The following is a 26,521-nucleotide window of genomic DNA, read 5'->3' as shown; positions in this document are numbered from 1 at the left end:
CCTGCACAACGGACAACCCAAAATTCAGTGGCTTCAAACGACCATGTTATTGCTTCTGGTTGTTTGGGTTGGGGATTTGGGCAGGACTCAGTGGAGACAGCTCATCTCTGTTTGACATTGTAATAGCTGAGGTGACTGGGGACAAAGGATCCAAGATGGCTTCACTCACGTGTTTGGAACCTCAGTTGGCTGTGCTGGCTGGGGTTTGGCTGAGTGTGTCTGTCTGTCTCTCTCTCTTCATAATTTCTTGTCCTCTCCACATGGCCTCTCCAGTCAGATAATTAGACCCTTAGATGGCAGCTGGTTCCCAAGATAGCAAAAGTAGAAGGTGCCAGACTCTGTTAAGGGCCCAGACTTGGGACTGGCATAGATTTACTTCCCTTACATTCTCTTAGTCAAAGTGAGTCACAAGGCTGGTGCAGATTCAGAGGGAGGGGAAATAGACTCTACCTCTTGGTAGGAGGTGCTGAATATATATAAGGGGATTATGAGTAGCCATCTTTGCCAGGAATTCACCACAATATTCTTTGTTTGAAAAAAAAGTGCTTAGAAATCATTAATTAAATACATCCATACAAGATGAAGAAGTTTGAAAAAAAACCAGGTGTGATTGCTTATGTACCTGTTCGGCCACTATTAACAAAGTTAAAATCATAATGCTTTAAATGAGATACAGGTTCTATTCTCCTATAAACGTTTATGCTTAAGCAGCCTTGGGCAGTATCCGAGGCCCAACTCCTCCTCACTTGTTCTTCGGTCTAAGATGGCTGCCATAGCTCCCCCACCATATATCCACATTCAAACCAGGGTAGAGGAGGGAGGAAAAAGGGAAAGGTGCGCTCTTCCCACCCTTTTTAAAAGCACAACCCAGAAGTTGCACAGGTCACGTTTCCTCACAGCCCATTGGTGGAGCCCATCACATGACCACGCCTAACTTCAAAGGAGGCTGGGAAATGTAGTCTTTCTTCTAGAAGGCCAAAAGCCCAGGCAGACTTCTTTGACTACAAAAAAGGGGATCAGAGAGTAGGTAACTAACCAGTCCCAGCCACACTGACTGTACAGAGTGAGAGGAAGTTGGTGTGAAAGATCAGGGGATAAAAGAGGTGAGAGAAGTGGGGCGCCTCGGTGCTTCAGTCTGTTAAGCACCTGACTCTTGATTTTGGCACAGGTCACCATCTCACAGTTCCTGGGATCGAGCCCCACATGGGGCTCTGCACTGACAGCGACATCTCAGAGCCTGCTTGGGATTCTCTATCTCTCCCCCTCTTGCTGTCTCCCCCAGTCAATCAATCAATCAATCAATCAATCAATAAAAACTTCATGGTGGGAGAAGCAGCAGGTAGAAAGCCAATTTGTACATAGGAAGTCGGGAAAGGGACAGTGAAGAGTCTGTTTCTGTGAGGAGCCGTGGCAACCTTTTACTTGGGTTAAGACTATCATCTTGCCTTAGAATGAGGCAGAGAGAGGGGACTCCACCTCAGGTCCCGCAGTCTCTGATAAAGGTATTGCCATGCTCTGAAGCGCCGTTAATCATACGCCATCTTCAAACATGGCTCTCCGGTGGGAAGCACTATTTAAGGAAACATTTGAGGATGCAGTTACTTTATAGCCTCAGTTTAAAAGGGTTTTTTTTTTTTCCCCTCTTGGAAAAAAGTGACCTGCTGGCCAGGACACTGTCCTTTTGAACCTCTTTCTTATTTCCGCCACCTACCTGGTTAGATGTGTTAAGGATTCCCAAGCTTCTCCAATAAATAGTAGGTGATACAGTGAAATAGATTTGTTTCTGATATTTTATATGCAGAGGGGCAGCTAGAGCCCTGAGAAGGGGAACAGTTGGTCAGATGTCTCCTGTGCATGGCCTGGGTTCTCCCAGAAGTTTTAGGGCTTCCACACAGTAACTGGCTCTGCGGTCATCCTAACTCAACAGGGAATTGCAATTATGTTTCTACAGTAACTGTGTTCATTCATGGAAATTTATGATCGCTTCTAGAAACCAATGAGGGCCATGGCTGTGTAATTATAGGCTTAGGTTTCTGGAACATCTGCTGAAAGGCAGGCTAGCTGGTCTCCTCAGCTGAATATGAGGGCGGCATGCTTGAGGGTGCAGCGGAATCTGCTCTTCAGGGATCGATGGCGAAGCTGTACCAGGCGACCCCGAAAGAATGTACGTGTTGGGAGGAAACTTACCGGGTCAGCAGCAGGCAGACACCCAGACGTGTTTGGCTTATTAAGATAATTAAAAAATATGTGATCATGTCTGAAAATCCCAGACCGTGGAGAAATTCCACGAGAGAGGAAATACTTCCTGGTATATAAATGGGGATGTTAACAACAGTACTCAGTCTGGTGGGTGGCCGTGAGAAGTCAGTGACATAATGCATGGGGTAGGCAGGTAAGTTGGTTCCATAAACATGCGCTGTTATTTTTAATGATTGATTTTTTTCTTGTTTCTAGTTTGGAAGAGCACTGCTTCTGAAAAACTAGGCCAGTTTCAGCTAATCACTGTTAGCCCGGATATAAGCTGGCTCTGGGAGGCTCTGAGAGCCTTCACCCAGATAATCTAATTTAGAGCACATTTGCTCACAATGGCGGTACGAATGGTTAAATACAGAAAACCCAGCGTGTCTTCCAGATGTTTACTTTCCATGACAGAGAGGCTGAATATATCTCTTCACTCTGACAATGTCACCCCAAGAAAATAAGGAAACACCGTACAATTTTGCATTGAAATCTATCTCCTTTTCTCAGCCCATCCTTTTTTGCTTTAAATTAACAAAAAATATATATACTTTCTTTTTTATTTATTAAAAAAATTTTTTTAATGTTTATTTATTTTTGAGAGACAGAGAGAGAGAGAGAGCGAGCGAGCGAGCATGAGTGGGGGAGGGGCAGAGAGAGGGAGACACAGAATCCGAAGCAGGCTCCAGGCTCTGAGCCGTCAGCACAGAGCCCATTGTGGGGCTCAAACTCATGAACTGGGAGATCATGATCTGAGCCGAAGTTGGCCGCTCAGCCGACTGAGCCACCCAAGTGCCCCTAAAAAAAATACATATTTTCTAGGATGAGATTGCCAGCTAGATTTGACCAGCAGGGGGCAGGTACTGTATACTCATCTTTGTGATTCCCCCAAAGCTGTGAAATGTTCATCTCAATTATAAATGTATGTCTTCTATCATCTATCATAGCAGAAGTTAAAAGGATTATTTTTAAAAACTTAGCAAATGAAAATAGGCACCTCAAATGCATTTAAAGCAGCTTCCATTTTATCAGAACATGTATATACTTTATCAATTTTAGGAAGCATATTTGTTTACATTTTAATATCCCTGAAATTGGGATGCATCTCAAAATTGATTGTAACTTAGATGCAGTAAAATATGGTAATTATTCAATTTAGGATTAGCGTATTAAGGTTTGTAAATTCACACTCCATTGAAGCATGACATGGGAGGCATATGAATTTGCATAGCCGAAGGCGAAGTTGTTTACCAAGTTATTCATAACTTCTTGCCCTAAGTAAAATGAGAAGTTATTAGAAAAGACATAGAAGGAGGGATGGCTGGGTGGCTCAGTCAGTTGAGCATCCGACTTCGGCTCAGATCATGATCTCAAGGTTCGTGGATTCAAACCCCGCGTCGGGCTTTGTGCTGACAGCTCAGAGCCTGGAGCCGGCTTCAGATTCTGTGTCTCCCTCTCCCTGCTCCTCCCCTGCTCATGCTCTGTCTCTCTGTCTCTCTCTCAAAAATAAATAAACATTAAAAAAAAGACAAGAGAAAGAAAGCATATGAAGACTTTACGTGGTGCTTTAGTCTCTCAAGGATGTTTCTGACTCAGAATGAAATGACATTTAATTTTCATTCAGGTTGTAGCATAGCGGCATTTAAATAATTATCAGTTGATGTCTAAAGCAATGCACATCTAAATGTTGTAACTTGCCAGGCTGTCTTTAAATATCTTCTCTACCTGTTCAGAATCATCAAATGGAATTTTCGCAAGTTTGAATTCCCCCTTCTTGTGATTTCACTTTAGCTACAACAAAATGAAACCCAACCCAGTGAGGATTGACATCTCATTTATTTCTAACCCTCATTATCAACCCATCCTTGATACTGAGGGAGCAGAAATTCTGTTCCCAGGTAGAGAAACTACCTGGGCAAATTCAGGAGGCCTTTGGAGGGCCAGAGGCAAGGTAAAAACTGCTTTCCCGAAACACAAAACCATGGGTGTCGTCCAGTGGTAGTTGGAGAGCACAGTGCAGACCATTGTTTGTTGTAAGCTATTGAGGAGTGGGGAGTGGACTTAGCCAGAGGAGAGAGGGCTTGTTCTAGGAGTAAGTGCTTGGACTTCAGTTATAATTCACACTATCACTGTTTACATGCCTGGCCTTAAATAAATCACTTAAGCTCTCTAAACCTCAGTTTCCACACTTGTAAAATAGAGCATTGGGTCGTTTCTTTAAGCCTCTGTACCATTTGCTTCTGCCTCACCGGGGGCGGTACCATTTTCTACCTCATGTCCTATTTTATGTATGGTGACAATAATCCCCCCAGTAGACTGTAAACTCTTGAGAAGCACGTAATTCCCTTGCCTTTGTGCATCCCTAAACCTAGCAGTTGGAATGGTGCCTTGAGTAAGGCAGTCGCTCACTAGAGATGTGTTGCCTTGAATTGCATTGAACTAGAAGACAGCTAAGGTGCCCCTTCTGATGTTGTCATGCTGTCCTTAACGCAGGAGGGACTCCCTATGGCTGAATGAGTTCTAGCTGGGTGGCTGCAATGTTGTGAAGTCAGTAAGCAGAGTCTGGAAGCGTGGGGAGAAGTTGCCATAGCTAATCAGTTATGCTAGAAGACACCTTGCAAGGCCAGTTGATTGCGGGTCTGGCCCTGAGAGTTCTCAGGCAATCTTCAAAGCTCAGCAGGAGAGAAGAGGCAAGATGAATGGAGGGAAGAGAAATACAGAGGGGTGAACAGACTCTTTGAAAATGGGGAGCACGTGGAGCTACCAGCAGGTCAAATGCTGGTTGTTGCAGCCCAAGTCGACAAGATATTTCTTCGTGATGGTGACTGTACTGTGGTTCTGTTTTCAGATATAGAACCTCCTAGAATCAAGTGCCCAAGTGTGAAGGAACGCATTGCTGAACCCAATAAGCTGACGGTCCGGGTGTCCTGGGAGACGCCGGAGGGCAGAGACACAGCAGATGGCATTCTAACTGAGTAAGTGCACCTTTGGCAGTGGGAAGGATGTTGCTTCTTTTATGAGAGACGTTTACTGCCCAGAGTGGGGAAGTGTATCTCTGCTGGTCCATTTATGCTTTCAGAGCACTCCTTTAGCAATTCCTCATTCATGCACTATTTTTCTCCGTAGTGGTCTTCAGCACCTGGCATACTGTATATTTTACTTATGTATTTGTTTATCGCCTGTCTCCACGATAGCATGTTTACTGCCATATCCCTAATGCCCAGAAACAGGCCTAGCACAGAGTTGGTACTCGGTAAATATTCGTCAAAGGAAAGGGAAGAAGGGAAGAAGAGGGATGGGAGGAGAAAGAGGACGCTAGCTGGTTAACTCTGGGATAAAATCACCCCCGTTGCCTGCCCACGGGGCTCCTACTGAAGCCCTTAGGCCTCACTAAGCCATCACCCACCTCCCTGATAAGCCTCCGTGTGTCCCAGGTAGAGCCAGACGCTGCCCCCCTCCCCTTGTGCTCTGTGAGTATGGTTTAGTGCAGAACTTTCTATCCCTTGGTTTTTGGCAACTGCTCCTTTCAAAACTTTGACTTCTAGTTAAATTGTTTTAAACTTGTGACCACAATGGGGAGCCTGGATGGCTTAGTCATTTGAGCATCCGACTCTTGATTTCAGCTTAGGTCATGATCTCACGTTCTTGAGATAGAGCCTGCCGTCGGGCTCTGTGCTGACAGTGCAGAACCTGCTTGGGATTCTCTGTATCCCTCTCCCTCTGCTCCTCTCTGTGCTCTATCTCTCAAAAATAAATGAGCTTAAAAAAAAAAATAAAAAATAGAGGCGCCTGGGCAGCTCAGTCAGTTAAGCATCCAACTCTTGGTTTCGGCTCAGGTCATGATCTCGCACTTTGTGAGTTTGAGCCCTACGTTGGGCTCCACATTGAGAGGGCAGATCCTGCTTGGGATTCTCTCTCTCTCCCCCTCTCTCCGCCCCCTCTGGCTTTCTTTCTGTGTCTCTCTCTAAATAATTAATTTTCAAACATTAAAAAAAATAAAAATCAACTTGTGACCACATTAGAGACTTACAGAAGAAGTTTATAAAACCAGAGGAAGGGTCTTCAGCTTTCTTCCCCACCCCAACCCCATTCTCCGGGACCAACTGTAGTAATAGTTTGACATACATCCAGAATGCTTTTTCAAATGTATGGTTCCCTTTGGGAAAGTTCAGCTACATGTTGTTCTAGTCTAGCACCTGGGCCTGTCCCCCTGCAGCTGTCTGATTGGCCTTCTTGTTCCCTGGATGCCACTACTTCATGTCAGCATGTTCACATCTGTGCCTTAAAGTTCACGGCCCTGTCAGACCTCCCTACTTGAGTTTCCATCTGCGGACAAAGGATACCTCTGACTTACTGCCTTATGAGCTACACGGCGGGGAAAGCCTTGCTAGAATCCTATCAGGCTCACTGCGCAAGAGGAAATATCTTAAGCAATTATGGGCAATGAGAGAACATCTACTGGGAAGATGTTCAGTCTTCACCCCTAAGCTCGGAAACAAGTGTTTCCTGTGAATTCACTTATTGACTCCTGGTGATGGTTATTTTCATGTCGCAGATGAAATAGAGTCTCCAAGAGGTTAGCGGCCACTCATATTTGAAGTATGATTCCTCTCAGGTTTTTAAAAATGTTTATTGAGAGAGAGAGAGAGAGAGAGAGAGAGAACGAGAATGATAACGAGAGAGAACGAGAATGATAACGAGAGAGAACACACAGGGGAGGGGCAGAGAGAGAATCCCAAGCAGGCTCCGCACTGTCAGCATAGAGCCTGATGTGGGGCTTGATCCCAGGAACCGTGAGATCATGGCTTGAGCTGAAATCAAGAGTCAGATGCTTAACTCACTGAGCTACCCAGGCGCCCTGCTCTCAGGTTTATGTGCATCTGAATTGTGCTTCCTGAGGACCTTTGAGCATCTAAGACCCAAAGTGACACATTTCTAATGGTGAGATTTCTGGCACTTTCCTAAGACCCTTCAGTTCATACCTTATGAACAGACACCCTGTCCACCTCTCTGGGAGGCTCTCTTCAGTGGTGACAATGATAATTTCACATATTCATTATTAGCAAATATTCTCATCATTGCTGAGAACTGTAGAGAGAAGGCCAATGAACCATGTGTTGGAAAACCAACCAACCTGGCATGTGATCATGCTGCACTTATTGGTATTCTCCTCAGACAGCCAAGAAGAAAGCTACTACAGTTGCCCTAGTTATGTGATCTTGGGTGAGTTCCCTAAACTTTTGATGCCTCAGTTTCCTCATCTGTGAAATGGAGATAATAATACCTATCTCATAAGGTTGTTGTGAGGTTTAATATGTGTAAAATGCCTGGAACTGTGCCTAAAATATGTATATAAGGTTTATGTAAGTACAAAGAACCTATTATTATTACTACACCGGGATAATCAAGGAATCACAATAAAGTTGCCTTTTGCTCAGGAAAGCTCTCCACTAGGCCAGATAGCAAAAAAAGAGACAATTCTAGCACCCCCCTGCAGGCCCAAATTTCCAATGACTACTTGGACTATACCCTCAAATGATTTTCCTCACAGAAAATTCCCTCACCCTCTCCAGAGTGAGGCAATTAAGGGTCCCCCTGGAACGAAGGTGGGCCTGGAAGAAGACTTGCGCCCTGGGTTCTCAGCATGCCCCATCATCTGTTCTACCTCCCAGTGAGAAAAATGAATCTAAATTTGCCAGGAATTGGCGACTTCCTTGTTCTGGTGTCAAACTGTTCTTCCAAAGCAGAATAAAGCTCAGGAAGTTCTGTTCTTCAAGAAATCTTTGTTCTAGTCAGATTGGCCTAATGGCTCTCCCTCAGTATCTCCACACCCAGGCCAGAGTGGGTGCTGAACACGTGCCCGTAATGATCATCATTGATCCTTGGGCCGACAATGGCCTAGTTGTTGTTAGGCCCTTAATGATCATCTTTGGTGTTTCTGTTTTTTTCCCCCTTCTTTAAGTGTTATTCTAAAAGGCCTCCCACCAGGCTCAAATTTTCCAGAAGGAGACCACAAGATCCAGTACACAGTCTATGACAGAGCTGAGAACAAGGGCGTTTGCAAATTTCGAGTTAAAGTAAGAGGTAAGAATACTGCTTATTGGCTTTTCCTCTCTTTACAGGAGCGAAGGGAAGTAGGCCCTCAAGCAAGAACCCTTTATGAACTCCTGCTGCCATGGAGATACTTGCCAGCTTTGGATTAGCCTCTGATGATGAGGCTAGGGGAAGTGGGCCATCTTAATGGCTGAATTTCAGAATACAACTCTGGATGAGGTTCAGTGCTGGCAGATTATTTATGAGGTCTGAGGGAGCAGTAAGCCAGTCTCGCATGAGCCCACAGCTGGCTGTCCCAGAAGAATCTTATTTTGATAACTTTTTCATCCCCGGGCTTGAGTGACCAGCTAAAGCCTCTAAGTCCTTCTATAAAGGAGGTTAGGAGCCCCCTAGCTTGGGCCATCAGGAGTCCATGTTCTTGGTGTTCCAGAACCTTTGTTCTCCCTGAAAAAAATATTTTTAAGATTTATTTTATGCCTCATGGCTTGGGCAGCTAATTCCTAACCATCTTTATTCTTTATTCTTTTGGGTTCAACCTCCTCATGTATAGCACAGGGACTAAACCAGTTGATCTCAGTGGTCTCATTGGTATGAATGGTAAACATTCCAAGGCCCACCCACTGGCCAGATAGTCATATGTGCCCCCTCACTCATTCACAGGCCAGTAGAGAAGCTTGACTGCAAGACTGCTGCCTTCCCTGGTTACTCTGTGGAGGGTAGCTCAGCACTGAGCCTCCTCTGGCCTTGTGTCCCTACAGTCCGCCGCTGTGGCAAACTCAACGCCCCAGAGAACGGTTACATGAAGTGCTCCAGCGATGGTGATAATTACGGGGCCACCTGTGAGTTCTCCTGCATCGGTGGCTATGAGCTACAGGGTAGTCCTGCCCGAGTCTGTCAGTCCAACCTGGCCTGGTCTGGCACGGAGCCCACCTGTGCAGGTATGAGTACAGCCCTCTACCCAGCCAGCGGCAGAACCCGAAGACCCTTGGGTTCTGGATTCCAGTACAGGGAGCGAGGACTTCATTCTGTACACTTTGAAAGGTTCAGCGCCATCCCTCTTTATCTGAGGAGGGAAAATGGTCCCTGAATCTGGGGCAGCTCATCTCATCCACCTTCCTCCTTTGCCTCTGTCCGTCTCCTGATTTCTCTCTCATGCCCTCTAAGGAGGAAGCTGGAGGTGGGAACCCAGGGCCCGCCATTAGTGACTTTGCAAATTAGCAAAGTCCGCTTTAGGTACCCTTAGCCTTCCCTTCTACAAATGTGAGGGTCTTTTTTGGCAAAGCCAGGATACTACTGAGTATGGACAGTATAATGCCTGCTTTGCAGCACTGGCTTGAAAGTCACACAGACCGTGGGCATTCAGGATGTTTCCTCCTCAGGTCAAATGAGGAAGACCATACCTTACCTACTACTTGAGTTGTCGTAAGGAGTAAATGAGGTCATCCATTGAACAGTGGACTAGAGCAGTGCCTGTCACAGGGTAAGGGCTCAATGCATGTCCGCTCTTATTACCAAGGAACACAGATTGGGCTGGGTAATGATAATGGTGTGAAATTTGGACTAGCCAGAAGATTCTGGGCATATCTTTTATTTATATACTCCACTTCTCCTCCCCCCACCCCGCATTTCCTGGTACTTTCTCATCTTTTTTTCAACGTTTTATTTATTTTTGGGACAGAGAGAGACAGAGCATGAACAGGGGAGGGGCAGAGAGAGAGGGAGACACAGAATCAGAAACAGGCTCCAGGCTCCGAGCCATCAGCCCAGAGCCTGACACGGGGCTCGAACTCCCGGACCGCGAGATCGTGACCTGGCTGAAGTCGGACGCTTAACCGACTGCGCCACCCAGGTGCCCCTACTTTCTCATCTTTATGTTTCCTTTTAAACCCCAGCCGTTCAGAGTTGGGTGAGAGAGAGACACATGTAGACCATCAGCTAAATGCCCAGTGTTCTTCAGTTTCATACGTTAAGGTACAAATAACTTCCTGAGGCAGGGAGAGTAATGCCCATCCTCCAAAGATGTTCCACAGCCTAATCCCTAGAACCTGTGACTATATTACCTATAATAATATATTACCTGCATCTATTACCTGAATAATATATTACCCAAATATATTACCTAGGACCTGTGAATATAAAGGGGACTTTGCAGAGGTAATCAAGGATTTTGAGATGGGGAGGGTAGCTTGGATTTTCCAGGTGGGCCCAATGTAGTCACAAGGGTCCTTATAAGGGGGAGGCAGAGAAAATGATGGAAGCAGAAGGTGGAGAGGAGAGAGGTGAAGATAGCACGCTGCTGACTTCCAAGATGCAAGAACGGCCATGAGCCTGGAAATGAAGGTGGCCTCTAGATGCTGGGAAAGGCAAGGATACAGGTTCTTCCCTAGAGCACCGGGGGGGAATGCAGGCCTGCAACCCTTTGACTTTAGCCCAGTGAAACTGATTTTAAACTCCTGATTGCCAGGACTGGAGGAGAATTTGGTTGGTTAAGCCCCTACAATTATGGTGCTCTGGGATAGCTGTAAGAAAAAAACTGATATACTTCCCCATTCCCCAACCCCGTGCTTCTTGGGACCATCTCCCACATGAACCACTTACAGGTGAAATTTTATCTTGGGGTTTACTTCTTGATGCATACACTTCTGTAGGTTATCACAGGCTAGGTTGAGCCAGGACAAGCAGAGACTTTCTCACGCATCTGGCCATTTCTCATTCCAGCCATGAATGTCAACGTGGGTGTCAGAACAGCAGCGGCACTTCTGGACCAGTTTTATGAGAAAAGGAGACTCCTCATTGTGTCCACACCCACAGCCCGGAACCTTCTATACAGGCTGCAGTTGGGAATGCTGCAGGTGAGTCCTTGCAGCAGGGTAAAGGTGAGGGGGAGACCTCTCACAGGAAAGGCTCAGTGATTTCATTAAAAGCAAAGGCCAGATTCAGTGCCTCATCTAGTTACCACGAACTTCAGGAACTGCCACTTTCGAGCTATCTCCATTCATTTCTGGGTCTGGGGCATAACCTGCTTAACCTGGACTCCCAGAGCTAACCCACTTGTTTTCCAACTAATAAGGTTTGTCTTCGCTAGTAAGCCTCATTCACCTGCCATCCAGAATAGTTGTCTTTGTTGAACCTGTCCAGGATATGCCTATGCTGGAGGTCATCATTCAGTTGTTTGCCCAAAAGGAATGAGGGGAGTCCAGGAGCCCTCAGGCCCCAGATCCTGCTCCAGGGAGCTTCCCCAAGTCTCTTAGAGTTCCTCAGAGAATGATGGCTCTCTTTAAGAACAGTGGTTCTCAAAGTGTGGTCTGTGGACCAGCAGCATCCGCATCGCTTGGGAGCTTGTTAGAGATACAAATTCTCCCCCATCGCAGACCTACTGGGTCTAATCTACATTTTAACAAGACCACCAGGTGATTCCTAAGCAACTGAAAGTTTGAAGTACACTTTTCTAGAAATGTGCCTTTCTCCGTGATGTAAATTTTGTAGCTACAAAATGAGGCAAGCAGGGTCTTCTGAAAACAAACAAACAAACAAACAAACCAAAAACCAGAAACAGAAAAGGATAGAAGTAGATCTTGCTAGATGTTGTCCAGAAGCTGCTATGCAACAAGAATGGCCAACCTGACTGAAAGCTAAGGAGGCAGAATGTTATGCTGGGTCATGGACCATGGTGCTTCACGTTTTTGTTTTTGTTTTTGTTTTTTTTCATTTTATTTTTTTTATTTTTTTTTCAGTATATGAAATTTATTGTCATATAACAATAACATACATGGATGGAATATAACAATTCCATACAACACCCAGTGCTCATCCCAAAAGGTGCCCTCCTCAATACCCGTCACCAACCCTCCCCTCCCTCCCACCCCCACTCAACCCTCAGTTTGTTCTGTTTTTAAGAATCTCTCATGCTTTGGCTCTCTTCCACTCTAACCTCTTTTTTTTTCCTTCCCCTCCCCCATGGGTTTCTGTTAAGTTTCTCAGGATCCACATAAGAGTGAAAACATATGGTATCTGTCTTTCTCTGTATGGCTTATATTTCACTTAGCATCACACTCTCCAGTTCCATCCACGTTGCTACAAAGGGCCATATTTCGTTCTGTTTTTGTTTTTTAATTTCATCTATTACAGTGAATAAGACTAAGTATTTCAAACAATCTTGGTTTAATCAAAAGCTACAATTTTACGTCTCATACCAGTATTAATGCAATGATAATGATAAGTCTTTCTTCCTTTTCCCCTGTGTACTTTTAGGGCTTCATGTAAACTCTGAAGAATCGTGCAAAATGTTTTAGGCTCCTGTGACAGGAACTCAACTCATTACATCTTTATTCCCAATCCCTACCACCTTACTTCCATCTTTGTAACCTTTTGTCCCAGCTAGGGACTTGCTCTCAGGGATCACCAGCCTACACGGCTCCACTGTGTGGGAAGCTGGCCTTGCAGGCTACATTACATAAGCATACATTTCCTGACTCCTTAGTTTCATAGAAAAATGAATAAGCCAGACAACTTGCTTTCCCTCTACATTGGCAAACTATGGCTTTTGCGAGTGAAATTTGATTGGAACGCCACCACCCTCATTCATTTGTGCATTGTCTGTGGCTGCTCTTGCACTCCAGTGGCATAGCTATGTAGTTAGGACAGAGACCATCCGCCCCGTGAAGCCCAAAATATTTACTATCTGGCCCTTTACCAAAAACTGTTTGCTGACCCCTGTCTGAGTCTATCTCATCCTTTCGGATACTTGCTAAATTACTGATGAAATAGTTGTGATGCCAGCAGGCAGGGTCCAAGGACCCAGAGAGGGCATCCCTTAGGACCAGCCAATCAGGTCCCAGTCTGCACACAAGGGAGAAATTAAGTAGGAGCCAGCAGGAGGTGAAAGTGAAGTTTACTGAAGGTATAGAAAGCGTGTAGGTACAGAGCGTCTGGGAGACTCAGAAAGGAAAGGAGAGAGTGTCCCATCTTTGTTCCGGGTCTGGGGCTTATACTGAGGATCGTGGTCTGGTGCACGTGCCCTCTCAGGCATCCAGGAACCGGTCAGAGCAAAGACGAGGGCCCAGGTGTTAGTCTTTGGAGCCAGGAGATCTTGGCGTCAAGATATCTAGCGCTGGCGGTCTGGAATATGCCTATGATGGCTTCCTCTGGTCGTTCTCACCTGGTCCTTCCTTAAATGTTATCTGTTCGAAAGAAGTCCTTAATTTCTTGTCCCTTAGGAGGAGGAAATACACTATTTGCATTATAACATATGTGTAAAGCGGGGGTGCAAGAATAGCAAGAATGGAAGCAGGAAGAGGAGCAAAAAGCAGATTTTTATAGAGTCCTTCAGTTTGCCTGTCTCGGTTGGACAAGATATTTGGTATCAAGGTCCTCATGTGTGACCCCCATGACATATTTACATTGGCATTTTAACCAGAGCTTTCAAGGAAAGGTTTGATTGAGATAGGTGGTTCAGTTACAGTAATAAATCTATGTACTTTTATACTTTTTACCAATTCTGTTACCTTATAGAGAGTTGTTTCAGTGCAGTGGTATTGTAGTAAAATGCTTGGTGTTGTAATGACTCAGGAGTTTAAATTTTCTTTCCCCATTTAGCCAGATCCATCTTACATTACTTTCATGTTCCCTATTGCCATTGCTGTTCCTGATGTGACCTCCGGGCGCATGGTTGAGGGCCACATTCCTGAAGCTCTTGCCAAGGGCCAGTTTAGAGGATTGGAACTTGCTTTTCTTTCTCTGCCTCTTTTTTAATGTTTATTTATTTTTGAGAGAGACAGAGCGTGAGCGGGAGAGGGGCAGAGAGAGAAGGAGACACAGAATCCGAAGCAGGCTCCAGGCTTTAGGCTCTGAGCTGTCAGCACAGAGCCCGATGCGGGACTCAAACCCATGAACCATGAGATCATGACCTGAGCTAAAGTCAGATGCTCAACTGACTGAGCCACCTAGACGCCCCTGGGACTTTCTATATATAGTATCATGTCATCTGCAAATAGTGAGAATTTTGGATGTCTTTTATTTCTTTTTGTTGTCTGATTGCTGTGGCTAGGACTTCCAGTAGTATATGTTGAATAAAAGTGGTGATAGTGGACATACTTCTCTTATTCCTGATCTTTAAAAAAAAATTTTTAATGTTTATTTATTTTGAGAGAGAGCGAGAGATACAGCATGAGCTGAGGAGGGGCAGAGAGAGAAGGAGACACAGAATCGGAAGCAGGCTCCAGTCTCTGAGCTGTCAGCACAGAGCCCGACACGGGGCTTGAACTCACGGACCCCGAGATCATGACCTGAGCTGAAGTTGGACACTTAACTGACTGAGCCACCTAGGCACCCCCTTACTCCTCACCTTAAGGCAAAAGCTCTCAGTTTTTCACCATTGACGATGATGTTAGCTGTGGGTTTTTCATATATGGCCCAGGGGCACCTGGGGGACTCAGTCGATTAAGCATCCAACTCTTGATCTCATCTTAGGTCTTGATCTCACGGTCATGAGTTCAAGCCCCGCATTGGACTCTATGCTGAAGGCTTGAAGCCTACTTAAAAAAAAATATTAGACTACAGAAAAACAGTATTTTCATATATGGCCTGTATAATGTTGAAGTATGTTCCCTCTAAACCTACTTTGGTGAAGGTTTTTATCATGAATGGATGTTGTACTTTGTCAAAATTCTTTTTCTTGATCTGTGGAGATAATCATATGGTTTTTATCCTTTCTCTTATTGATGTATCACATTGATTTGTGAATATTGAGCCATCTTTGCATTGCAGAAATAAATCCCACTTGATCATGGTGAATAATTTTTTTAATGTATCCTTGGATTTTGGTTTGCTAATACTCCATTGAGAATTTTTGCATCTATGTTCATCAAAGATATTGGCCTATAGTTCTTTTGTGGTGTCTTTATCCGGTTTAGGTATCAGGGTAATGCTGTCCTCATAGAATGAATTTGGAAGCTTTCCCACCGCTTTTATTTTTTGGAATATTTTGAGAAGAATATGTATTAACTCTTCTTTAAATGTTTGATAGGATTCAACTGTGAAGCCAACTGGTTCTGGACTTGTTTCTTGGGAGTTTTTTGATTACTGATTCAATTTAATTGCTGGTAATCAGGCTGTTCCAATTTTCTATTTCTTCTTGATTCAGTTTTAGGAGGTTACATGTTTCTAGGAATGTATCCATTTCTTCTAGGCTGTCCAATTTGTTGGCATATAGTTTTCCATAACATTCTCTTAATAATTATTTGTTTTTCTGTGGTGTTGGTTGTTATTTCTCCTCCGTGATTTTTGCTTTTGAGTGCTCTCTTTTTTTCTTTTTTTGATTAGTCTGGCTAAAGGTTTATAAATTTTGTTAATCTCAAGAAATGAGCTTCTGGTTTCATTGATCTGTTCTGTTGGGGGTTTTTAGGTTGTATTTCATTTATTTCTGCTCCAATCTTTATTATTTCCTTCCTTCCACTGGTTTTGGGTGGGTTTTTTTCTGGTTCCACCCACTCCTTTGGGTGTTTTTTTTTTTTCTGTAAATTAGGTTGTTTGAGATTTTTCATGCTTCTTGAGGTAAGCCTGTATTGCTAATAAACTTCCCTGTTGGAATGGCTTTTGCTGCATCACAAAGACTTTGGACCATTGTGTTTTCATTTTCATTTGTCACCATTTATATTGTGATTTCCTCTTTGATTTCTTCCTTGAGCCATTCATTGTTTAGTAGCATGTCATTTAACCTCCATGTATTTGTTTCTTTCCAGATTCTTTCTTTTCTTATAGTTGATTTCAAGTTTAATAATGTTGTGGTCAGAAAAGATGCATGGTATGACCTCAATCTTTTTGAATTTGTGAGACTTTGTTGTGGCCAAACATGAGATCTGTTCTGGAGAATGTTCCATGTGCACTTGAAAAGAATGTGTATTCTCCTGTTTCGGGATATAAAGTTCTGAATATATCTGTTAAATTCATCTGGTCCAATGTGTCATTTAAAGCCACTATTGTCTTGTTGATTTTCTGTTTGATTGAATTGGCCATTGATGTAATGAGATGTGAAAGCCCCCTACCATTATTGTATTCCTATTGGTTACTTCCCTTATGTTTCCTATTAGCTGCTTTATGTATTTGAGTGCTTTCATGTTGGGTGCATAAATATTTACAGTTATATCTTCTTGTTGGCTTCTCCCCATTTATAATTACATAGTTCCCATCTTTGTCTCTTGTTACAGTCTTTGTTTTTAATGTCTATTTTGTCTGATACAAGTATTGATACCATGGCTTTCTTTTCACTTCCATCTGCGTGATCAATATTTCTTCATCCTTTCACTTTCTTTTTTTTAAAGTTTATTTATTTTTGAGAGAGAGAGTGAGGGAGGGGCAGAGAGAGAGAGAGAGAGAGAGAGAGAGAGAGAGAGAGAGAGAATCCCAAGCAGGCTCCACGCTGTCAGCACAGAGCCTGATGTGGGGCTCGAACTCATGAACCATGAGATCATGATCTGAGCCAAAATCAAGAGTCAGTTGCTTAACTGACTGAGCCACCCAGGGGCCCTCTATCCCTTCACTTTGAATATGCATGTGTCGGGGCGCCTGGGTGGCTCAGTCGGTTAAGTGTCCGACTTCGGCTCAGGTCATGATCTCGCGGTCCGTGGGTTCGAGTCCCGCATCAGGCTCTGTGCTGACAGCTTAGAGCCTGGAGCCTGTTTCAGATTCTGTGTCTCCCTCTTTCTCTGACCCTCCCCTGTTCATGCTCTCTCTTTGTCTCAAAAATAAATGTATGTTAAGAAAAAATTAAAAAAAATATGCATGTGTCTTTAGGTCTGAAGTGAGTCTCTTGTAGGCAGCATATAGCTGGGTCTTGTTTTTTTTTGTTTTTTTTGTTTTTTTTGTTTTTTTTTTATCCATTCCATCACCATACGTCTCTTTTGATTAGAGTGTTTAGTCAATTTACATTCAAAGTTGTTATTGATACATTTGTACTTATGCCATTTTGTTACTTGTTTCATGGTTGTTTTTGTCTTTCTTCTGTTTCTTCCCTTGTTCTCTTTTCTCATAAGTTGGCTTTCTTTAGTGATAGACTGGGATTCCTTTCCCTTTATTTTTGCATATGTAGTACTGTTTTTTTTAAATTGTGGTTACTTTGGGTTTATATGTAACCTCCATGCATCTTAAGTTGATGTTTGAGTTTGAGACCATTCTAAAATCACTAAATTTTTACTCTTCTCTGCTCCCAGGTTTAGGTATGTGATGTCAAAGTTTACATCCTTTTATTTTGTGAATCCCTTGACTGATGTAAACAAATTTTTTAAATTTATTTTTTGAGAGAGACACAGAGCAGCAGGGCAGAGAGAAAGGGACAGAGAGAATCCCAAGCAGGCTCCACACTGTCAGTACAGAGCCCGATGCAGGGCTCAAACTCATGAACTGTGAGATCATGACCTGAGCTGAAAACAAGAGTCAGACGCTTAACCAACTGAGCCACCCAGGTGCCCCCTTTGACTGATTTTTATAGATATAATTATTTTTACTACTTTTTTGCTTCATACTTTTCTTATTATTGATTATGGTCTTTCCTTTTTCCACTCAAAGAATCCCCTTTAACATTTCTTGTAAGGCTAGTTTGGTGGTGACGAATTCCTTTAACTTTTGTTTGTCCAGGAACCTCTTTATCTCTCCTTCTATGCTGAATGATAGCCTTGCTGGATAGAGCATTCTTGGTTGTAGGTTTTTCACTTTTAGCACTTTGAATATATTGTGCCACTCCCTTCTGGCCTGCAAGCATTCTGCTAAAAAATCAGCTGATAACCTTATGGGGTTTCCCTTGTGTGTAACTGTTTTTGCTGCTTTTTGTCATTTTAATTACTCTGTTTCTTGTTGTGGACTTTCTTGGGTTGATTTTGCTGGGGGTTCTCTGTGCCTCCTGGACCTGGATTCTGTTGCCTTTCCCAGATTCAGAATGTTTTCAGCTATTATTCTTTCAAATAATTTTTCTGCCCCCTTTTCTCTCTCCTCTTTCCCTGGAATCCCTGTAATGCAAATGTTATTATGCTTGATGATGTAACTGAGTTCCCTTAATCTATTTTCGTTTTTTACTGTTCTTTTTTTCTCTATTCAGCCTGATTGCTTTTCATTACTGTGTCCTCCAGGTTGATGATCTGCTCTTCTGATTCCTCTAGTCTACTATTTATTCCATGTAGAATATCGTTAGTTCCAGTTAAGTTCATCTCTGATTGGTTCTTTTTTATGTTTTCTCTCTCTTTATTGAGGGTCTCACTGAGGTTCTCCACTCCTTTTCCAAGTCCAGGTGAGTATCTTTATGACCATTACTTTAAATTCTCTGTCAGACATAATACTTATCTCCATTTATTTTAGCGCTCTTGCTATGCTTTTGTTTTCCTGTTCTTTCATTTAGGACATATTCCACTGTCTCCTCATTTTGCCTCTCTATGTGTTACAAAAGTGGGATATATTTCCTTCTCTTCCTTTAGTGCCCTGCAGTGCAGTGCACCGTGTTCACCAGAACCTGTTTGCCCTTTGTGGACAGGACTCGGTCCCTATGTTTTTAGTGAGCCAGTCCAGGGCTGCCTTGGACCTGAGTTGGGTCAGACCAGACATTTGCCAGAAGTGCAGGAGCACCGAACTGCAGGGTGCTCTCTCTGTGTTGTACCCTGAGAAGTTTTCATTGCTGGGCGGTGCCTGTAGTCAGACGAGATGTCTGCTCCCAGCCTACTGCTGGGGCTGAAGTTAAACTGGTGTGTGGGGTTTTCTCCCCCTCTCCCTGGGGCAGGAGACACTTTGACATGGTGCTTGCCCCTGTTGGGGTTGCTTGCACACTGCTGTACTTGGGGCACCACTTTGGATGGACTCCTGCCAAGGGTGTGTTGGAGGGGGTGGGGCCGCAGGAGAATATTGGGGCGGAAGGGAGTTGCACAGTGCCAGCAAGGTGCCAGGGCAAGATAGCAAGATAGATGAAGAGTGTTAGTGCTGCACTGGTTCCTGCAGGTGTTGGTGTATCTGGGCTGGAGGGCTTGGGTGGGAAATGGGGCCCTCCAACTCTTTTGGTCTTGGAGAAGTCTGTCAAAAATCCCTGCCCCTCCAGCACATGCGCTGAGCTTAGCAAACAAATCTTTTCCCTGTATACCCCAGGCATTTTTCAAACTGCTGCTTTTCTGCTGTATCTCAGCAGGGCTTTTTGTTGCGCTGCCTTTTTAAAAAATTTTTTTAATGTTATTCTTGAGAGAGAGGGGAGGGGAGGGGCAGAAGTAGGGAGAGACAGAATCTGAAGCAGGCTCCAGGTTCTGAGCTGTCAGCACAAAGCCCGATGCAGGACTCAGACTCTAACTCATGAACCTCAAGACCTGAGCCGAAGTCAGAAGCTTAACCAACTGAGCCACCCGGGCTCCACTGTTGTGCTGCCTTTTTAAGGGTGGGGACTCAGTTTCCTGTAGTCTTCACATCTGAGCCCACTGTTTCAAAGTTCCATGTGTTGAGCCCCACTATATGGATTCACAGAGTTGAACCCTGTGCTTTTCAAACCAAATATTCTGGGGATTCATCTTCCCAGTGCTGGTCCCCCATGCCTGGAGTACCTGTTGTGGGGTCTGTTACTCTCCCCTTTCCACACCCACAGCATTCCTCCTTCCCATGGACAGTCCCACCAGTCAGTTTGTCTCCTGATTGCATCTCTACCCTTCCTAGCCTCTTTGCTGTGGCCTCTTTCCTATATTTAGCTGTGGAGAGCCTGTTGTGCCAGTCTCTGGGTCATTTTCTGGTTGTTTTCACTGATCTAGGTGTTATCTAGGTATATACATGGGATGCGGTGAGCCTAGGATCCTCCTATTCTGCCATCTTCCTGAAAACCTTTTGCCTTTCTTTTGATGTCAAATTCAGACTATTATCACCAAAACCTATGTCAAGGAGCTTATTGCCTTTTTTTTTTAGCCCTAGGATATTTATGGTTTCAGGTTTTATATTAAGTGTTTAACCCAAATGATTTTATTTTTGTATATGGTATAAGATAGTAGTCCAGTTTTCCCAAGACCATTTATTGAAGAGACCATCCTTTCCTTTCCCTATTTTATACTCTTGGCTCCTTTGTCATAAATTAGACCGTATATGTATGAGTTTATTTTGGGATCTATATTCTGTTCCATTGATCTATGTGTTTTTATGCCAATACCATACTGTTTTGTTTACTATAGCTTTGTAATATAGTTTAAAACCAGGAATCGTGATGCCTCCAGCTTGGTTCTCAAAATTGCTTTCGGTTTTCAGGATCTTTCGTAATTTTGTACAAATGTTAGCATTGTTTGATATATTTCTATGAAAAATGGCTTTTGAATTCTGATAGAGATTTCACTGAATCTGCAGATTGCTTTGGATAGTATGGACATGTTAACAGTATTAATTCTTCCAGTTCTTGAAGATGGAATGTATTTCTATTTGTGTGTCTTTTTCAGTTTCTTTCATCAATGTCTTATGGTTTTCAGTGTACAGGTTTTAACTTCCTTGGTTAAATTTATTCCTAAATTTATTCCTTGGGAAACAATTGGGATTGTTTTCTTAATTTCTCTCTCTGATAGTTTGCTATTAGTGTACAAAAAGGCAAAAGATTTTTGTGTGTTGATTTTATATCCTTTAACTTTACTGAATTCATTTATTCTAACAGTATTTTGGTGGAGTCTAGGATTTTCCATATGTGTCATCTGCAAGTAGTAAGTTTTACTTCCTTTCTAATTTGGGTGGCTTTTATTTCTTTTTCTTGTCTAATTGCTCTGGGAAGGACTTCGAGTACTATGTTGAATGAAAGTGGTGAGAACGGGCATCCTTGTCTTGTTCCTGATCTTAGAGGAAAAGCTCTCAGCTTTTCACCATTGAGTGTGATGTTCAGTGTAGGCTTGTCAAAGATGGCATTTACTATTTTGTTTCCCCTATAACCACTCTGCTGAGAGTTTTTATCCTAAATGGATATTGAATTTTGTCAAATGCTTTCTCTGTATCTATTGAGAGGATCATATAATTTTTATCCTTCATTTTGTTAACATATCATATTGATTGGCAGATGTTGAACCATCTTTGCATCTCTGAAATAAATGCCACTTGATGTTGGCATATGATTCTTTTAATGTATTGTTGAAATACAATACATTATAGGTTCGCTAATGTTTTGATGAGGATTTTTGAATCTATGTTCATCAGGGATATTGGCCTGTAATTTTTTTCCTGTGGTGGCCTTATCTGATTTTGGTATAAGGGAAATGCTAGCCTCATAAAATAAGTTTAGAAATGTTCCCTCCTGTTCTAAATAATCGGAATTCATGATAGCTGCTCTTCCAATTTTGTGGAGGAAGAATTTATTAATTATAAGGGAAAAGGAATGTAAGGAAATAAACAATTATAGTAAACTTAAAGAGGGAGAGAGGTACAGAGAAGAACAAATAAGGCTTAACATATCGAATCAGGTACTTACAACATCCAACCTTCTGGCTGGGGAAGCCCTGCTGAATAGCCTGACTGGAGTCCCAGCTGACCGTCCTGGGTGAAGCGTCCTCCCCTCAGGTGAGACTTCCAACCAGCTCTTCCTGCCAGGGCAATATATACACTACCTGTGTGTCATTTATGGTTAGTCGTTAAGTTTGTCCAAGCACAGTCCCGAGCGAGCTGGGTTGTTGTTTTTTTTTTTTTTTCTGTTTCTCTTATCATACCTCACAATCTTAGGAGTCTGGGAATCTGCATATACCTCTTCCCTCCCCGATCCATTCCAGGAGGCCAGCCTGGTCTGACTCAAGGAGGAAGATGAGGCACATTAATCCCTCCTGGCATCAGGAACAGAAGAGCCAGTTCTGATCCCAAGGCCAGATATGGAGTACAAGACAGTTAAGCCCCCGTGATTGTATATGTGCAGCTCTGGGCAGAAATGGATGCCAAGTCACATAAACAACTTCTATACAGAACACTTGCTCTTCTGTTTTTTGTTGTTGTTGTTGTTGTTGTTTTGGAAGCACTTGAGAAGGATTTGTATTTTCTTTGAATTTTGGGGAGAATTCACAAGTGAAGCTGTGTGGTCCTGGTCTTTGGTTTGTTGGGAGGTTTTTGATTAACAATTCAGTATCTTTACTAAGTAATAGGTCTCTTTAGATTTTCTATTTCTTCATGATTCAATCGTAGAAGGTTGTATGACTCTAGGAATTTATCCATCTCTTCTAGGTTGTCAAGATTCTCGATGTGTAATTATTCAGAGTAGCCTCTTATTATCCTTTGTATATCTGTGTTATCAGTTGTAATGTTTCCTCTTTGATTTCTCATTTTGAGTCCTCTTTTTTTCTTTGTGAGTCTAGCTAACGGTTTGCGAATTTTATCTTCAAGGAACCAACTCTTATATTCATTGATCTTTTGTATTGGCTTTTTAGTCTCTATTTCATTTATTTTCTTCTAATTTTGGGCTTTTCCTTTTTCTAGATCCTACAGGTGTAAAGTTAGGTTGTTTTATTGAGCATTTTCTTGCTTCTTGAGATAGGCATTTATCACTCTGGACTTCTCTGAGAGGACTGCTTTTAGCTGCATCACATAGTTTCTGGTACATTGTATTTCCATTTTCATTTGTCTCAGGGTATTTTTTCAGATTGCTCTTTTGACTTGCTGACCATTGCTTGTTCAGTGGCCTACTGTTTAATCTTCAATATTTGTGAATTTTCCAGTTTTCTTATAATTGATTTCTAGTTTCATACCACTGTGGTCTGAAAAAATATTTGATACGATTTCAGTCTTCTTAAATGCATTAAATGTTTTATGGCCTAACATATGATCTATCCTGGAGAATGTTCCATGTGTCCTTGAGAAGAATGTATTCAGTTGCTTTTGTATGGAATGTTCTATATATATCTGTTAAGTCCATCTGATCTAACATGTAGTTTAAGGCCAGTGGCTCCTTATTAATTTTCTCTCTGGATGATCTATGCATTGTTGTAAGTGGAGTATTAAAGTGTCCTATTACCAGGGGCACCTGGGTGGCTCAGTTGGTTGAGCATCCAACTTTGGCTCAGGTCATCATCTCATGGTTGGTGGGTTCGAGCCCCGTGTCAGGCTCTTTGCTGACAGCTCAGAGCCTGGAGCCTGCTTTGGATTCGGTGTCTCCTTCTCTCTCTCTCTGCCCCTCCCCTGCTTGTGTGCTTGCTCGCTCTCTCAAAAATAAATAAAAATCCTTAAAAAATGTAAAAAGAAGTATCCTATTATTGTACTGCTGTTTCTCTCTTTAGGTGTGTTAACATTTGGTTTATATATTTAGTTGCTTCTATGTTGTGTCCATAAAGGTTCACAAATGTTATATCCTTTTGTTGGATTGATCCCTTTATCATTGTGTTCACTGTATGATACCCTTCTTTGTCTCTTATTAGAGTCTTTGTTTTAAAGTCGGTTTTGTCTGATGTAACTATAGTTACCCCAGCTCTCTTTTGGTTACCATTTGTAAGGAGTATGTTTTCTTAACCGTTTACTTTCAGTCTGTGTGTGTCCTTACATCTGAAGCGAGTGTCTTATAGGAAGCATATATATGAGTCTTGGTTGTTTTTTCTTTTTTTAAAAATTTTTTAATGTTTGTCTTTGAGGGAGCAAGCAAGCATGAGTGGGGTAGGGGCAGAGAGAGAGAGAGGAGACACAGAATCCGAAGCAGGCTCCAGGCTCTGGACTATCAGCACAGAGCCTGACACGGGGCTTGAACTCACGAACTGTGAGATCATGACCTGAGCCAAAATTGGACACTTAACCAACTTAGCCACCCAGACACCCCTTGTTTTTTTTATATATACATACATTCAGCTACTTTATGTCTTCTGATGGGAGAATTGTTTTTAATTTTTTTAATGTTTATTTTTGAGAGTGAGAGAGACAGAGTGTGAGCAGGGGAGGAGCAGAGAGGGAGACACAGACTCTGAAGCAGGCTCCAGGCTCTGAGCTGTCAGCACAGAGCCTCACACGGGGCTTGAACTCACAAACCGTGAGATCATGACCTGAGCCGAAGTCAGATGCTCACCTGACTGAGCCACACAGGTGCCCCTGATGGGAGAATTTAATACATTTACCTTGAAAGTCGTTATTGACAGATATGTACTTATTGTCATTTTCTTAACTTATGGCTATGTTTTTTAAAATATTTTTTTAAAGAGAGAGGGAGAGCATGAGCTGGGAGGGGCAGAGAGAGAGATGGAGACAGAGGATCTGATGCAGGCTCTGCACTGTCAGCATAGAGCCGGATGTGGAGTTCAAACTCACACACCACGATGAGATCATGACCTGAGCCAAAGCTGGATGCTTAATCAACTGAGCCACCCAGGCGCCCAAATTTCTGGCTATTTTGTACTACCTGGGTTTCCTTACTTCATCTCTCGCTCTTTTATTTGTAGTTTGATGACTTTAGTAGTATGCTTAGATTCCTTTCTCATATTATGTTTCTTTAAAAAAAAATTTTTTTTAACCTTTATTTATTCTTGAAACAGAGAGAGACCGAGCATGAACCGGGGAGGGTCAGGGAGAGGGAGACACAGAATCCGAAACAGGCTCCAGGCTCTGAGCTGTCAGCACAGAGCCCAACTTGGGGCTTGAACTCACGGACTGCGAGATCACGACCTGAGCCGAAGTGGGCCGCTTAACCGACTGAGACACCCAGGCGCCCCTCATTATATTATGTTTCTACCATAGGTTTTTGCTTTGTGGCTACCATGAGGCTTACACATAACTTTTAACAGTCTATTTTAAGGTGATTAGACCTTAAGTTTGAATCCATTCTAAAGCTCTGCATTTCTTCTCTCTTTCCTTCATTTTATGTTTTTGGTGTCATAGTGCACATATTTTTATCTTATGTATCCCTTAACTATTGTAGTTAAAGTTATTTTTAGTACTCTTTTAACTTTGATACTAGCTTTATGTGATCAATCCACTACCTTTACTATATATTTATCTTTACCAGTGAGTCTTTTATATGTTTTTTTTTTGTTATGAATTAGTGCCCTTTCATTTCAACTCAAAGAAGTCCCCTTTAATAGTTTTTTTAAGGCTACTTTAGTGGTGATGAGCTCTTTAACTTTTGTTCATCTGTAAAAATCTTTATCTCTCTTTAAATTCTGCATGAAAACTTTTACTGGGTAGAGTATTCTTGGTTGGAAGTTTTTTTTTTTTTTTTTTTTCCCTGCAGCACTTGGAATGTGTTTTGCCACTCCCTCTGTCCTGAAAAGTTTCTGCTGAAAAATCTGAAGGGGGCTCTTGGGGACTCCCTTGCACTTAACAAGATGTTTTTCTTTTGCTGCCTTAAGAGTCTCTCCTTGACTTTAACATTTGAATTTTTAATTATGCTGTGTCTTGATATGTGGGTCTCTTTGGGTTTCTCTTAGACTCTCTGTGCTTCCTATATCTGGATAGTTGTCTGCTTCCTTACTTGGGTTAGAGAAGTTGTTAGCCATTAATTCATCAATAAGTTTTCTGCCCCTTTCTGTTTCTCTTCTCACTTCCAGGACTCTTTCAAGGTGAATGTTTCTCCAATTGACGTCCCACAAGTCAGTTAAGCTATCTTCACTATTTCCATTCGTTTTTGTTTTTATTACTGTAATTGTGTCCCACTGCTTTGTGTGTGAGCTCCCTGATCCTTCTGCATCTAGTCTGCTGTTGAACCACTCTGATGTGTCTTTCGGTTCATTTAGCGTATTCTTTAGCACTGTGACTTCTCTAATATTGTATTCTATCTTTTAGCTGTGGGTTGAAGTTCTCACTGTGTTCATTCATTCTTCTCCCAAGTTCAGTAAGCACCTTTATGACTATTACTTTGAACTGCTTATAAGGTAAATTACATATCTCCATCATTTCATTGAGTGTTTTAAATTTAATTTACTCCTTGAATATCCACTGTATGCCAATGTCACATTCTCTTTTCTCAGGATCTTTTTCCCCTAGTTATAGTTACATATAATTGACCTACATTCTTGTATGAGTTTAAGATGTACAGCAAAATCGTTTGACTTACATATATTGTGAAATGACCACCACAGTAAATTTAGTTAGCCTCCATCAGCTCATGAATAAAAAATGGAGGGTTGGGTGAGTGGCTCAGTCAGTAGAGCATCCCGACTCTTGATTTCAGCTCAGGTCATGATCCCAGGGATGTGGAATGGACCCCCGCATCAGGGTATGTGGTGATCGTGGAGCCTGCTTGAGATTCTCATTCTCTCTCTCTCTCTCCCTCCCTCCCTCCCTTCCTCCCTCCCTCCCTCCC

General features: G+C 42.7%; 1 protein-coding gene across 3 annotated transcripts in view; it reads left to right on the top strand.

The window, feature by feature from the left end:
- SRPX (sushi repeat containing protein X-linked) overlaps positions 1-26,521 on the top strand; it is a 111,552-nt gene that overhangs the window by 62,975 nt on the left and 22,056 nt on the right. For all 3 annotated transcript variants that reach the window (XM_040468853.1, XM_040468851.1, XM_040468852.1), the window contains 4 exons: positions 5,087-5,213; positions 8,201-8,322; positions 9,051-9,230; positions 11,011-11,144. In XM_040468853.1, the coding sequence (XP_040324787.1) occupies positions 5,087-5,213; positions 8,201-8,322; positions 9,051-9,230; positions 11,011-11,144 (563 nt within the window). The remainder of the gene's footprint in view (positions 1-5,086; positions 5,214-8,200; positions 8,323-9,050; positions 9,231-11,010; positions 11,145-26,521) is intronic.

Source organism: Herpailurus yagouaroundi, unplaced genomic scaffold (genome assembly GCF_014898765.1).
Source record: "Herpailurus yagouaroundi ecotype Mexico unplaced genomic scaffold, PumYag 67793, whole genome shotgun sequence".
Lineage (NCBI taxonomy): Eukaryota > Metazoa > Chordata > Mammalia > Carnivora > Felidae > Herpailurus > Herpailurus yagouaroundi.
This window is presented reverse-complemented; position numbering and strand designations above follow the sequence as displayed.